General features: G+C 39.3%; 2 protein-coding genes across 2 annotated transcripts in view; both read left to right on the top strand.

The window, feature by feature from the left end:
• ZFP91 (ZFP91 zinc finger protein, atypical E3 ubiquitin ligase) overlaps window positions 1–6,950 on the top strand; it is a 56,194-nt gene extending 49,244 nt beyond the window's left edge. The window contains exons 10-11 of the mRNA XM_037838465.1: window positions 3,636–3,735; window positions 4,039–6,950. Coding sequence (XP_037694393.1) covers window positions 3,636–3,735; window positions 4,039–4,549 — 611 coding nt within the window. The 3' untranslated portion in view covers window positions 4,550–6,950. The remainder of the gene's footprint in view (window positions 1–3,635; window positions 3,736–4,038) is intronic.
• A 2,073-nt stretch (window positions 6,951–9,023) lies between these two features.
• Window positions 9,024–11,406, top strand: CNTF (ciliary neurotrophic factor). Its single transcript, XM_037840270.1, has 2 exons — window positions 9,024–9,258; window positions 10,496–11,406. Exons 1-2 carry the CDS (start codon window positions 9,145–9,147, stop codon window positions 10,982–10,984), a joined length of 603 nt encoding a protein of 200 aa, XP_037696198.1. The 5' UTR covers window positions 9,024–9,144; the 3' UTR covers window positions 10,985–11,406.
• Window positions 11,407–13,698: the final 2,292 nt, after the last annotated feature.

Here is a 13,698-nt window from a genome sequence, read left to right as displayed (position 1 = left end):
CCACTGACCCACAAGTCTTTGTTATTGGCGTATGGCTCCTGAGACTTGCAAGTGGGCCCCTCTTGTAGGCTGTGCACCCCGGGTCCTCTGTTGAGGGATGACTGTGCTATGTCACAGGTGAGTGCCCCCCAGGGCAGTTCTGGGCTGCTGGGCTGTGTAGGGAGGCTCCCAGTCTGCTCAAATGATGGCTGAATGGGGCTTTGTTGATTCACACTGCTCCACCTTCCCAGCTCTGGGACAATCAGCTGAGGTTGCAGGGAAGGCTAATGTCCACGCCCAGTTTTGTGGTGTGTGCCTGTTATTTGAAGCACTTCTGTCATACTGGGTTGTCTGGGGCAGCTCTGGGCTATGGGGCTGGCAATGGGCAGGAGTGTTTCCTGTCCACCAGGATGGTGGCTGTGAGCGGACACGCCCCTTTTCTTGGGAAGTTGTGGTGTTTAGTGAATTTTCTCAGCCACTGGATTATTGCCTTTTGTCTCAGAGCTCTCTTAGTTCTGCTCTTGACTTGACGTGCCCAAATTGCAATTCTTTGAAGCTTTCTGTATTGGGCTTCTTAGAGTAATTGTTTTAGAAAAAGAAAAAAAGATTTAAAAAAAAAAAAAAAGGGGCCCTCCTCAGAGATCTAATAGGTTATTGAAATGCTAATAGACAAAGCAACCAGGGCCATTAAGGAAAGGTCCACAGGGCAGAGAGATCAGCTTTTCTTCGGGATTTGCATATGCGCCTCAAGGCCTGAGCTCCGCCCTTCCCCTTTCTGTGTTCACCAGAACTCCAAAAATCCTCTGCTTTTATTTTGGAGTTTTTCGTGCTATTTTTTTTTTTCTATGCCTGTGTCCTCTCTGCTGGGCTGGCAGCTCTCAGATTCTCTGGTGTCTGGTCTCAGTCTGTCTATGGTTGGAGTATGGATCAGTAGAATGTGTTTCCGAGAAGGGCTACCACTGCAGTTCTCCCTTCTCCTTCCCGGAGCTGGCAGCCCCTCCTCCCACGGGACTGAGCCTGGCAGGGAGGGGCGCGGGTCCCCTGGCCGCAAAAACTTACAGATTTCGCTGATCTCAGCAGTTTGACATTTTCATGAGTGTTGTATGAAGTATGCCCAAAGACAGATTGCTCTGTGGTGTCTAGTCCACGCAGTTCCTGGCTTTTTACCTACTTTCCTGGAGGAGTAACTAAAACTTCTCTGGACGCCTCTTGAGCAAGGATCAGGAAGTGACCGAAATAATTTTTTTTTAAAACAAATCTTCTTATAAGGATCTGCAGTCAAGTGTGGGAGAAAAGTATGAAAATAAAGTGTAATAAAGCATAAATCTTGCAAGGGATGAACACACTAGGGCTTTTCAACTTCTATCTTTGACTTCTTTGAGAACTTTTATGACATGGATGATGATCTTTTACTGAGCACATAATCTGGACAACTATGTACTAAGCACTTTACATGTATTATTGCTCTTCTATCCACTCACCATTAAGTTTGTTTGTATTAGCCTTGTTTTATAGCTAAAAAACCAGAGGCTTAGCATCATCATCTAACTTGCCCATGGTCATATAGCTAGTTTTTAGCAGAACCAGGATTTTCTAATTCTGTTTCAGGTATGTACTTGTAGTAACTCTTTAAGAACTAAAAGTTGGGGATATGGAGACAAAGCCTAAATGTTAAAAGAGGCTTGCTTATTAGTTTATGCTAACTACTAAATAGCTCCTGGGACTTCTGCTGCTATTGAAATCATAAAGGCTAGCCATAAAAGTCTCATGTGGACTTCTGTAGGAGCTACTGACTCATAAAGAGAGACTGCATATCTTCATAATACATACTATAGAATGGACTTAAATTCCATTCATTTATAGTCACTCAGTGCATGTGAGGCTAATAGTAGCAAATTGGACTGTGTATTAGAGCTGCCACTAATTATGTGCCAAACGCTTGACTACTATGTTATCTTCACAATAATCCTAAAGGATAAGATTAGGAATTAAAGTTGCGGAGATGTGTCTCCTGCCCAAGGTCACACTGATGTGTCTATACTGTATCATTTACTGTATGTGTGACTTAGGCAAGTTACTTAATTTTTCCTCTTCTCACTTTTACTCATCTGTAAAGTAAGGGTAATGATACCAATATCACAGTTACTGTAAGAATGAAATGAGATAACGTATAAAGTGCTTAGTTACTGCACAGAGCCTGGCATATGGTAAATTTTTTCAGAAGTCCAGGATTTTGATTCGGGTCTTCATCACTCCAAAGTCTACAGTCTTTGCATTATACTATATTTCTTGAGAGAAAATACCATCTCTGCTGTTTCTTGATAGATGCTTCCATATCTTCACTCATGTTCGCTATTAATACTGTTTTATCACGTAGGACAATAGTCTCTGGCAACTAGTTTAGACTGTTTTAGCTAAATATTACAAGCCTAGTATAAGAAACTGCTTTAGAAATTCAAGCTACTGCAAATAATTTAGATTAATACAATTTTATGGTGTCTTTTAGATCCTTTTCCTTTGCCAAATTAGTTAATACAGACAAATTTTGAAGTTACAGATAATTTATTTAAGCAAATGTAGGCCACACCCAGGTTTGCCATGCTACTATGGAGCTGAAAAAGTATACAAAACCTGTCATTTTAAGACCTCCTTCTCAATATGTAGAGCACAGACCCGTAAGCAATGGCATCTTGTTCATCAAGCAGAATCTCAGGCCCTGCCTCAGACCTGCTGAATCAGAATCTGCATTTAATAAGATCCCTGTGTACACTCAAGTTTGAGAACAACGTGGCTCTTTTCCTGTACTTGGTTTTAGAGTTGTTTTTGAAGGTGTGTTAAATCAAATTGTATACTGTTCACCTTTTAACTTGTACTCTTGTTTTCTCTGTGACTGTTTCTAATAATTTTAAGTAAAATTAATAGAAAATGCAGTGATAATTCCTTCCTCTGATATCTGTTGAGTACCTATTTGTCCAAGGGCTCCAAGCAAGTGGTAAAGAAATAAATACAGTGCTGTTTTGCCCTGTAGATTCCATACTATGTTACCACATTCATCAAATATCTTGTGGAATTTGGGGGTATTATGAAAAGACAGAAGGAAGTAGTTGAATATTTCAGAAGATGTGAGATAGAATAAGGTAAAGAAATACAAGTACTGTTCATATATATATTTGATGGCAGCAACTTGAATCTTTTGAGAGAAGTTTAAATTATCTTGGGTAACATTTTTTTAAACCTGAAGCAGGATATAATTGCCACTTTAGATACGGAAAAGTTTTCTTCTAGGGAATGCCAAATTCTTTATATATATATGTAAGTATTCCATTTTCACAATCTGGGAAAAACTAAAGAACAGAATCTTCAGAACATGCAGTTATTTATTTGCTAATGAATTTACCCAAGATCTGGATTAGTGGTAATATTGAGATTAGGATTCCATTTATATTTCTCTCTAGTTTTTTTGTTTTTTTTTTTTTTTTAGTGGGTCTACATGCTACTGAATGTGAGGACTAAAATGTGAAAATAGTATATTTCCTTTTTAAATTTTGTTTATCCAATTGAAAACAGCATTGCCAGGTCATCTACTTACTGTAAGCTAAGAAAAATACTTAGAGGGGTTCTAAATGGAACACTAACAGCATTATTTTTCTTCTTAGATCAAAGGGACTATATCTGTGAATATTGTGCTCGGGCCTTCAAGAGTTCCCACAATCTGGCAGTGCACCGGATGATTCATACTGGGGAGAAGCCATTACAGTGAGTATTTATTTACTGGTGAACATCTGGGTGAGAAGAGCATATAACCCACTTGAGAGTTAGCCCTTTTACAAACATCTGAGCTGTGACCATTGTTTACTTTTCCCAAATTAAGGAGTGGGTATTAGATGTAGGGGGAGATAGCCAGTGACCTTATTCTTCTGATTCCTGTGTTTCTGAAGAAAACAGAAGGAAAAATCAGATTCGTTTTTCCATCTAGTAACTTTTCCTCATCCTGATCCCAAATAAGAGCTCTCTTTATTTCTCTATTTAACCTGCCATTTCCTCTTCCACTCTTTTTAGATGTGAGATCTGTGGATTTACTTGTCGACAAAAGGCATCCCTTAATTGGCACATGAAGAAGCATGATGCAGACTCCTTCTACCAGTTCTCTTGCAATATCTGTGGCAAAAAATTTGAGAAGAAGGACAGTGTAGTGGCACACAAAGCAAAAAGCCACCCTGAGGTGCTGATTGCAGAAGCTCTGGCTGCCAATGCAGGCGCCCTCATCACCAGCACAGATATCTTGGGCACTAACCCAGAGTCCCTGACGCAACCTGCAGATGGTCAGGGTCTTCCTCTTCTTCCTGAGCCCTTGGGAAACTCAACCTCTGGAGAGTGCCTATTGCTCGAAGCTGAAGGGATGTCAAAGTCATACTGCAGTGGGACAGAACGGGTGAGCCTAATGGCTGATGGGAAGATCTTTGTGGGAAGCGGCAGCAGTGGGGGCACTGAAGGGCTGGTCATGAACTCGGATATCCTCGGTGCTACCACAGAGGTTCTGATTGAAGATTCAGACTCTACTGGACCTTAGTGGGAGGAGGACTTTGGGCACTGGGACTGCTCAGACTTTGTATTTAAAAGATGAAAAGGACAAAAAAAAAGTTAAAGCATTTAAAATCTAGTAAAATAACTGAAGGGCCTGCTCTTTCCATACAACACATGCACACACACACACACACACCTATCCCCTATTCTCCCTCTGTTGTCCCCTTTATAAAAGTTATGCTGCCTTAGCACAAAGGTGGACCAAAAAAGAAAAAAAAAAAAAAAAGAAGCAGCTCTTAAAAGTGAGGGTTATCAAACTCATTTCCAGCCAGGCAGACTTCCTGCTAATCAACAGATTACCTTTTCCAACCTATAACTGATGTACTCTGGATCAACTTCTAACTCTTATGGTATATAACCATCCTATAAATCCCCTCTTCCCCTTTACTGCTGCGCTATGGTTCTGGCTTCTGTCCACTGCAGCATACTTATCCTCAGAGTATCGTATAATTTTAATCTTCAGAGGCTGGCAGCTTGACTTGGCACTTTAGGGCCCCTTATTAGGGTGAGCTGTTAAAACAGCACACATCTCTTATCCCCCTTTTCCTCCATTCCCCACTGGGCTTCAGAAGGGAAGAATACATGGGGACCACCTCCCTCCTCTTTGACCCCACCACCTCAGTCCCCCTCCCAAAACCCCCATATGGCTCTCAGTGGTGCTCACTTGCTTGGAAGCAGGTTCCCAAGAGGGAGGGGGCTGCCCTCTACATGGTCTCTCTGACTGTAAGACAGGGCTCTGTATCAGTGAGACAGTGAGAAAAGTCCCAGGCTAATGGCGGAAATTTGCACTTTGAACATGTGTGTTTTTGTGTTGTGGAACTGAGATTCCTTATTTATTAATGGAAAGTCTGATTTTTTTTTTTTTTTTTCTTTTTCTTTTTGGTCTTTGTTGCTATATTTTGTGGGGCTGGGAGAGATTAGATATTCTGGCATGGGATCCTATCCACAAGAGGTACTTTTGAAGGCAGGACATAGGGTTATAGAAGCACAGCCAGCCTCTCAAATCATAGCTTTTCAGTGGCCTTTAAAGAAAGCTGGTCCTCAGCACTAACAAAATCACTACAATATCCTAGCACTTGTTTGGAAGCGCTTGTTGGAAGCCTTTTTAAAGAAGGAGTTAGGTTCATGCTAACTAGTGGTCTTTGAGGTTTTTTTGAGATTAGGGAGTTTTTAAGGGGATGAGATGGGTTGTTCAGGGTCTGAATTACAGATAAAAGATGATCTCTTGTGAATCTTTTTCTTTTTTGTCCCCACTGTTTCCTTACAGATACCTGCCTATTGGCCCCTCTCTGGCCCTTTTTTTTTTTTTTTTATGCATTGCTTTATCACTGGTTCATTCCAGATCCCTCTTAGTGAAAGACACTGTCATTAGTGAAGGAACACAAGTCTATGGGGTCCTAAAGTTTTAAGTCAAAGGAAACTGCTCTGTTTTGTTTCCCTTTTAATAGTAATACTTCAGAAGAAGAAAGGCTCTAATAGGCAAAGTTAATAATCTGTATAATAATGGCTTTGACTTTAATCTAAAATTCTGGGAATTGCCACTTCCCTTGGGATAGGGATTTTCATGGAGTGGGTTGCTTATTACTGTCCATGGGAGAGACAGGTAGTGTTTTTGAATAAGTTCATAACTCATAGAAATTAAAAATCTATTTTGGCTTATTTTTTAGAGAATTAGAAGGGCAATTCTATCCTTCTACATACTTCAGAAGCTGGAATTGAAGACTTGCCCTATTCATTGTTGTCAGAAATTGCTGGATGATTGTTAGAAAGAATGAAGTCTTGCTGAATACAATATAAGGAACAGCTCATTTTTCACACAAACACTGAAATTATAAAATTTATCAATTTTCTCTTTGATTTATTTTTTTCCCCAAAAATTGGGGTAACAAAATGTCATCTCTGAAAGAGGCTTCCTTTACACCCACTACTATCCATGGTTGGGTGCCAGGGAATGGGGCGTGAGACACCTACAAGTGAACAGTCTTAAATGCACCATTGTTTTCTTTTCAAAGTGTTGCAGATTTGCCTTCCCTCCAATATGGGGGTAGAAAATGGAATGAGGATAGAAGGGATGCTTTGGGGCCCACAGTAAGGGTTTGGAATTGACTTTGGTATGTTGAGTAGATTAGAAATTGTTCCAAGATTGATTGGGGGGTCTACAACAAAGTTGTTTTACCTCAATATAAGTCCACTTTGTAATGATTCACTGGCTAGCAAATATACCCCACACTTGTTTTATCCTTTGTCTCCATAAATTTCATTTGCAATGGGTTAGTCATCAGATATTTTAGCTACCATAAAAGCAAACTGCATTAAAAAAAAAAAACAAAACACAACTTTTCTTTCTGAGATACAGGGAAAATCTGTTTCCCTTCCCTATACTACTCCCCCACCCCCAGCAAAGAAACATAGTTCTAATAATTAAAAACTTCCTTTTTTTTTGTCCTTTGGCCCTCTTCATAGCTACCATTTGCCTGCAATTCGCTTCAATAAATCATTGCAGCAGTTTGCAATTTTTCTATCATTTTTCAAGGGCTTTATTTTTCCTTTTGGGACAGGGGTGATAGCATAGTAATGAGTTGGTATAAATTAACTTATGTTATACTAGGCCCTCTTCCCTTTTCCTTTCTGTTCCCCATGCTGCTTACTTCATTGTCCTTCCAAGGAGCTCTTTTCATCTTAAAAATCTGTAGTTCATACCCTTAGTTTAATTCTGTTTCCTTTTAAATAACTCTTCCCACTGCATGTTCTCCATCTTGAATTGGCAGTTCTAAATTCTGATAATGTACTTGAGATACAACTACTCAATATTTCTGAGATGTGCTTCCCTCTAGTTTGTGATTGCCCAGGGTTATTCTGCATAATTGAGACTCCTTAATATGCTTCAGAAAATTTGGACAAACACTGGCTGTGATTACTAGGAATAAAAAAAATTAAGATGGAAAAGCATCCACATGGATCACTTAAACCTACTTTGTACCTCTTTGGAAAAAAATACATAAACAGTGTACTATCAACTAAGGTTATTACAGTCTGGTTGTTTGAAATACCAGTTTTTCTTCCTTCTGTCATCTTACTTTCTAATGTAGTACTCAAGAAAACTGAAAAATTGTAATGGATCAATTTAAAATATTTTATTTCCTAAAAGCCTTTTTTGCCTATTGTAATGTGCAGGACCCTTCTCCTTTGATGGGAGAGACAGGTAGTTACTGAATCTAGGTTGAAAAGGTTATGTAAAATATATATATAATAAAAGGGATACTCTGCTTTTCAAATCCTTGTTTTCTCTTAATCTAAGTAAGACATATCCAAAATAAATATGTAAAGAAAAAAATAAAGGTTGTCTTCACGGAAGCAACTTGTCTTCCTTGGTTGTACTGGGTTACAGTTATCCTAGCAGTAAATATTTGAAGCTGCTAAATTAGAAGACCAAGTGCCTTTAAAGTGTGTTTTATGTGGGTAATATACTATTTGCTCTTGTTAAGAATCAGGTAGTTAACTTTGGCTCAGTTTAGTTCCTGATTTCTGATTTCTGGTGCTAAAATGCTATATGATTCTGTAATCATTTGGCAAACTATTGGAGGTCCCTTTGAAGTTTTGGCAATTCAGGGTTGGTTGGGTGTTTCCTGTCCTTTGGAGGAGAACAGGCCTGAACATTACCTTCCTCATCCTCTAGGTAACAGGAAGACACTATAATTGAGATTAGTGATGCTTCCTTGGTTGATTTTTAATCAAGTGTAAATTCAGCCAACTTGAAAAATAGCGAAAGAATGGAAAAGATGTAATTTTAAAGGGTCTGTTTTATACAAGTTTTATTTCTTAAATGAAAAGTGAATACCTAAAGAAAGAATGAGATTAGAAAGTCAGTGGGTGTAACAGCTGTAGAATCAAAGATCTGTATTTAAATCTTGAATCTAGCTACTGCATTTTGTGCATGTTATTTAGACCTTTTAAGTCTCAGTCTCTACTTTTGTAAAACTAGGAATTACCTCATAGAATTGTTGTAGGGATCAAATGAGGTTTGATTTAAAAGACTTTAGCATAGTCTCTGGCCCATGGTAGGTACTTAATAAATGGCAATATTTATTATCAAATATTACAATTTTTAATATTAATATTATTAGCTTATTAATGAACACCTTTTTACCAGGTCCCCCAAAAAGAAAAGGATGTGGAGAGCACAAAGGATGATAAAATGAACTGATTATATGTGTGTATATAAAATAGATTACATTAGGCAAGGGTGTCATGAGGATTAGTGTGATCTTGTTGCTAAGTGCAAAAGCAAAACAATGAGAAAAACAAGTATGCTATGCACTAAGTGGAGGAGAGAGATGGCGGCAGATACTGCAGGGAAAAAAGCTCGTTAAAAAGGGGCCTTTGATTCCACAGGCACAAAAATCCGCAGCCAGGAATTTGCTGCCACCTCTGAGTCAGGCAGGGGATGGGGGTGGGGTGCACAATCTCATTAGTACAGAATGCCCAGTGGATTTAGTCTGTGAGAGTCACATTTCTTACTTGGACCAGTGTAGACAGAAGCAAACCCAGCTCACTCGTTTCCTGGGACAGTTGATTTAGGAGATGGCGATCGCAGAACATTTACCACTGACCCCTCACCTCCGGGACCTCTGCACCCGTTCTATCTGGCTAGCAAGGAAGATTCATTCAGACCTGACTGCTATTATGGAATCATACGTAAGTTGCCTATTTTGCTGTTGTATATTTTCCCCTTATCACTTTTGATCCAGCCCCTTACCATCATCCTCCAGCACCATTACTAATTATGAAAGACTCAATCACATGGTCATTCATGTATTGCACACCTACTATTTGATATGGTCCTTTCCCTTAAGGAAACTCAGTTGACCTAAATTTCATCCTCCAGGGCTGTTTGGGAAGCGTCTTCCTTCAATGAGATAATATATATGGGGTTCTAGGTAGGATTGGCTATATATGTCTTGGAGGCTGTTCCTAATACAATTGCCTACATTCTGAATTTTACCAGAGTAAGTTGGAGTTTTTCACCATTGTTCTGAATTTTTGAGCTATGTAAATGAAAGGCAGAGTAGGATTTAAAGCATTGGAGGAAATATGAACCTAGGAGAAATTTGTGCACCCAACTAATTTCTCCTATACAGTATTAATCACCCTCTTTTTAAACTTATGTATCAAAAAGTGTTCTTGTCTAAACATAAAGGCCACCTAAGCTTTCAGAAGGTTCCTCCAGAAGATTCATATGGAACTGCCAAATTTTCAAAAAGCTAACCATGTAGTTCCAGATTGGTTTTCTGGAAAAAGGGGATCCCCATCATTCTTCCCATGAAGACTGCTGTGGAAATATTCCTGGCCTCTGTGGATTTTGAGTTTAGGTTATCTGAGAGTTGGTTTATCATCATACAGCTCTACCAGTCAGAAATCACTGTGAAGCACCAATTTCTCACTTTCCCACTGCATTCTCTAAAGGATTGTCCTTACCATTGAGAATTGGCAGTGAGGAGAGAGGTTATTAAAATTACACGTTAGCTGCATTCTAGAGCTTCATTAGAGTGGCCAGTGTACACAAATATGCTTAAATACTTAAAAATCCTGTATGATTGAAATGTGTTTCCAGGAGAGAGTTTGAAATGAGGAAAAAGTTTTCTGGACCAGTGGTTTTTAAGTTAAAACGTTTAGAAAATAATGAAAGGTTGTAGATTCTACCCACTCCCACCCCTACTCCCCAACCAAAGGCATATGTATTCAAAATGGTATGTAATTACAGGGAGTTTAGGTCTTCCCCAAATAAAGAGTTGGTGTTCTGGACATTTTATTTTATTTTCAACTTGGATCCTTGTGTGAGGTCTCAAGATTTTATATGAGACTTAGGGGTGGTTTAAATGAAGGCAATGGGGTGATTACAGAAGACATGATGCTTCCCTGTATCTTCGGCCAGGTTAAACATCAGGACCTGAACAAGAACATGGACCTGGACTCAGTGGATGGCGTGCCGATGGCAAGCACTGATCGGTGGAATGAGCTGACCGAGGCAGAGCGACTCCAAGAGAACCTCCAAGCTTATCGTACCTTCCATGTTATGTTGACCAAGCTTTTAGAAGACCAGCGGATGCATTTTACCCCCACTGAAGATGACTTCCATCAGGCTATACATACTCTTCTACTTCAAGTTGCTGCCTTTGCTTTCCAATTAGAAGAGCTCATGGTGCTTCTGGAACACAAGATTCCCGCCAACGAGGCTGACAGGTTGTCTTCTACTGTTGGAGATAGTGGTCTCTTTGAGAAGAAGCTGTGGGGCCTGAAGGTGCTTCAAGAGCTTTCTCAGTGGTCAGTGAGGTCCATACATGATCTTCGTGTTGTTTCTTCTCGTCAGACTGGGATCCTGGCACATGGGAGCCATTCTTTTGCTAAGGATCAGAAAATGTAGCAGTTATCCCTCTCTCACTGCCTTGCTTTCTTCTCTAATGGAATATACATAGTTCTCTGGGGCCTCACTTTTGAAACCTTAACTTTGTGAAAACCTTTAGACCACAGGCATTTTCATCAAGTAGGGTTGGAGACGGACATATGGGCACATAGGATTAGTCTGGTTTGTATGAGTGTGTGTGTGTGTGTGGTGTGTGTTTTGGGGGCACAAGGGAGTGGGGGTAGGGCACCATCTTTACACCACAGTGCTTTAACCTCTTCTACTCACAGAAGGAATGTATTTTTAACCGTAGTTCTGGATGACTCTTCTGAGAGAAGCCTGAGTCAGTGAATTAAAAATCATGGACTCTAGACAATTCAAACTCCTGGATAATAAAAATAATAGTAGCCAACATTTGTTGAGTACTATATTGGGGCACACTATGCCAGGGGCTTTAGTTATAATATATAGTTTTATAACTCACATGACAAGCCAGTGAGAGAGGTGGTGGTATTCCCAGTTGGCAGATGAGAAAATAAGCTCACAGAGATTTATAACTTGGTCAAGGTCACACAGCTAACAAATGGCAAACTGAAGTTTGAACCCAGATCTTTGTCATTCTGAAGTCCAGGTGCCATTTACTTTAGAAACCTGATTATGAATTTGTATCACTGGACCTTATTGCCACAGAAATTTGGAGGATGTATCCATGAAATTCATCCCTGATACAAAGCAACCCCCATTATGTGTCCTGATGGGTCAGTGGCACAATTTCAGTATTAAAAGTAGTATATTTTCCCTCTGCTTGACAAAGAACAGCTGGAGTTATGATTCCATTTGGGAAAAGGTTTTGAGCCACCAAATTTCCCAATTTAGGAAGCTGGGGATTTTATTGTAAAACAGTCTGGTTTCAAGTGTCCAATAAAGTTCTTGAGTATTGGGTTGGATGCAGCTTCTACCAGGGCACCTCTACTAATTTACTGTAATTAGTGATGTGGGCATCGTAATGCAGGCATTCGTGTACAATAGGTGGAATACTACTCAGGTTAAAAAGCCACAGAACTCTTGCCACACATTCTCTGGACTTAATCATGAGAAGAGAGAGGGTGAGGCCCACTCTGTCCCACTAGGAATGCCAGAGATTCTGAAACAAGGTACAGCAAGACTCCTGCTGTATAACAGAGAGACAGGACTTTGTTCATTTAATGTTCCTATAAGAACCATACATATCATAAAATGCTCTAACTTCAATCAATGAGGGCCTTGGAATAGGTTATGTGAGGGGGAAATGGGTGACAACTTATATCCTTTCCCACATGGATTGATGTCCAAAACTCCACTGAGGCAGTATTAGTTGAAGTCTATGCTTAGCTCTGGGCTAGGTATTGTAGAAAACAGGAATTAAGGCCCTGCTCTTTAACATGCATTTGGGGAAATAAGGATCTATACATATAAAATAAGAGGGTAATAATAAGAGTTGAATTGAAAGGTACAGGTTTAAGTGTTTTGGAGTTCAAAGGAAAATCAATGATGGCCAAAAACAGTTTCCTCTTGGAGGAGGTAGCTCAGTTGCACCTCAGAGGATGGCTGAGTACAAAAAGAGAAAGAAATTGGGAGAGAAACAGGAAAGAGTTACCTGGTTGAAAGAGGCAATAAATATTTAGGTCCCGCTACCGCTATAATTTGATTCTGTTTTGTTTGTAAATTTAGCACAAGTATATAATTCCCCATTGAACACATAGAGGTTCATTTCATTCACACTTTTCCTTATTTAAATGGTTTCTTCTGCTTAGGAGCAGTATTTTTGATCTGCTTAGTAATCTGCAGCTCTTAGATTTCTCTGCATAGTATTTTAGGCTCTTTTCCTTTTTTAATGGAAAAAGATAGGACAAACTTCAGATCATTAATCAGAAAGTAGTGACTCCTCCCGGTGCTTTGTTTTTATATCCAGTGTCTGTAGCAGGACAGATAATCTGCAAAGTTTTGGAAATCAGTGGTGCCTGATTTAAGCTCTGTTGACTTGCATATGAAGAAATATCTGTGTATAAAAGGCAGATTGGAAGTGCAGAGGCTCCAGAAAAGGTACAAGTATAACTATCGAATGAGAGGAAATAGGAAGATGTGCAAGTCTTGATTAGGTCTCAAAAGCATAAGTCTTGAGTGCTTTTCCAGCACTGTGCTAAGGGCTGTGTATTAGTTTCTCCTTAAAGAAACTTGATGTTGGGAAAACCCTTAGAAAAAGGTAGATAAAAGAGAAATGAGCACTTAGCTGTAATAACAAAAGCATAAACATGTATGAGATCTTTGAATGTGTAGAGATTGCTTCATGTTTATCTGAAATGTATAAAACAAATTGAATAAGGGACTGATATTAAATAGGCCACTGTTCTAGGCATGTATCTTATGATATAGATAGGATAATGAAGACATTGGAAGTATATATATTTAAACGCCATTTAGATTTTAGTTTCCTTGTTTCATATATATATATGAACAGGAAAGTTTTTGAGATATATATACACACACATGCTCTCACACACATACACACATGCTTAAATATATATAGATATTTATAAGGCATAGAAATTTAATTTCTAGCTCCTTTGCGAAGAAGATTCCTTCATCCCACTGGCCCCCAGAAAAGTCCTTTCTATGAGGAGAGAGATTCAGTTTTCCTGAGCCCATCAAGGATTTGCATGGATAAGAGTTGATAATTTTGTCTTGCATTGATTTCA

This window comes from Choloepus didactylus, chromosome 6 (genome assembly GCF_015220235.1).
Source record: "Choloepus didactylus isolate mChoDid1 chromosome 6, mChoDid1.pri, whole genome shotgun sequence".
Lineage (NCBI taxonomy): Eukaryota > Metazoa > Chordata > Mammalia > Pilosa > Megalonychidae > Choloepus > Choloepus didactylus.
The sequence above is the reverse complement of the archived record's forward strand: the minus strand, read 5'-3'. Positions and strand labels throughout refer to the sequence as shown.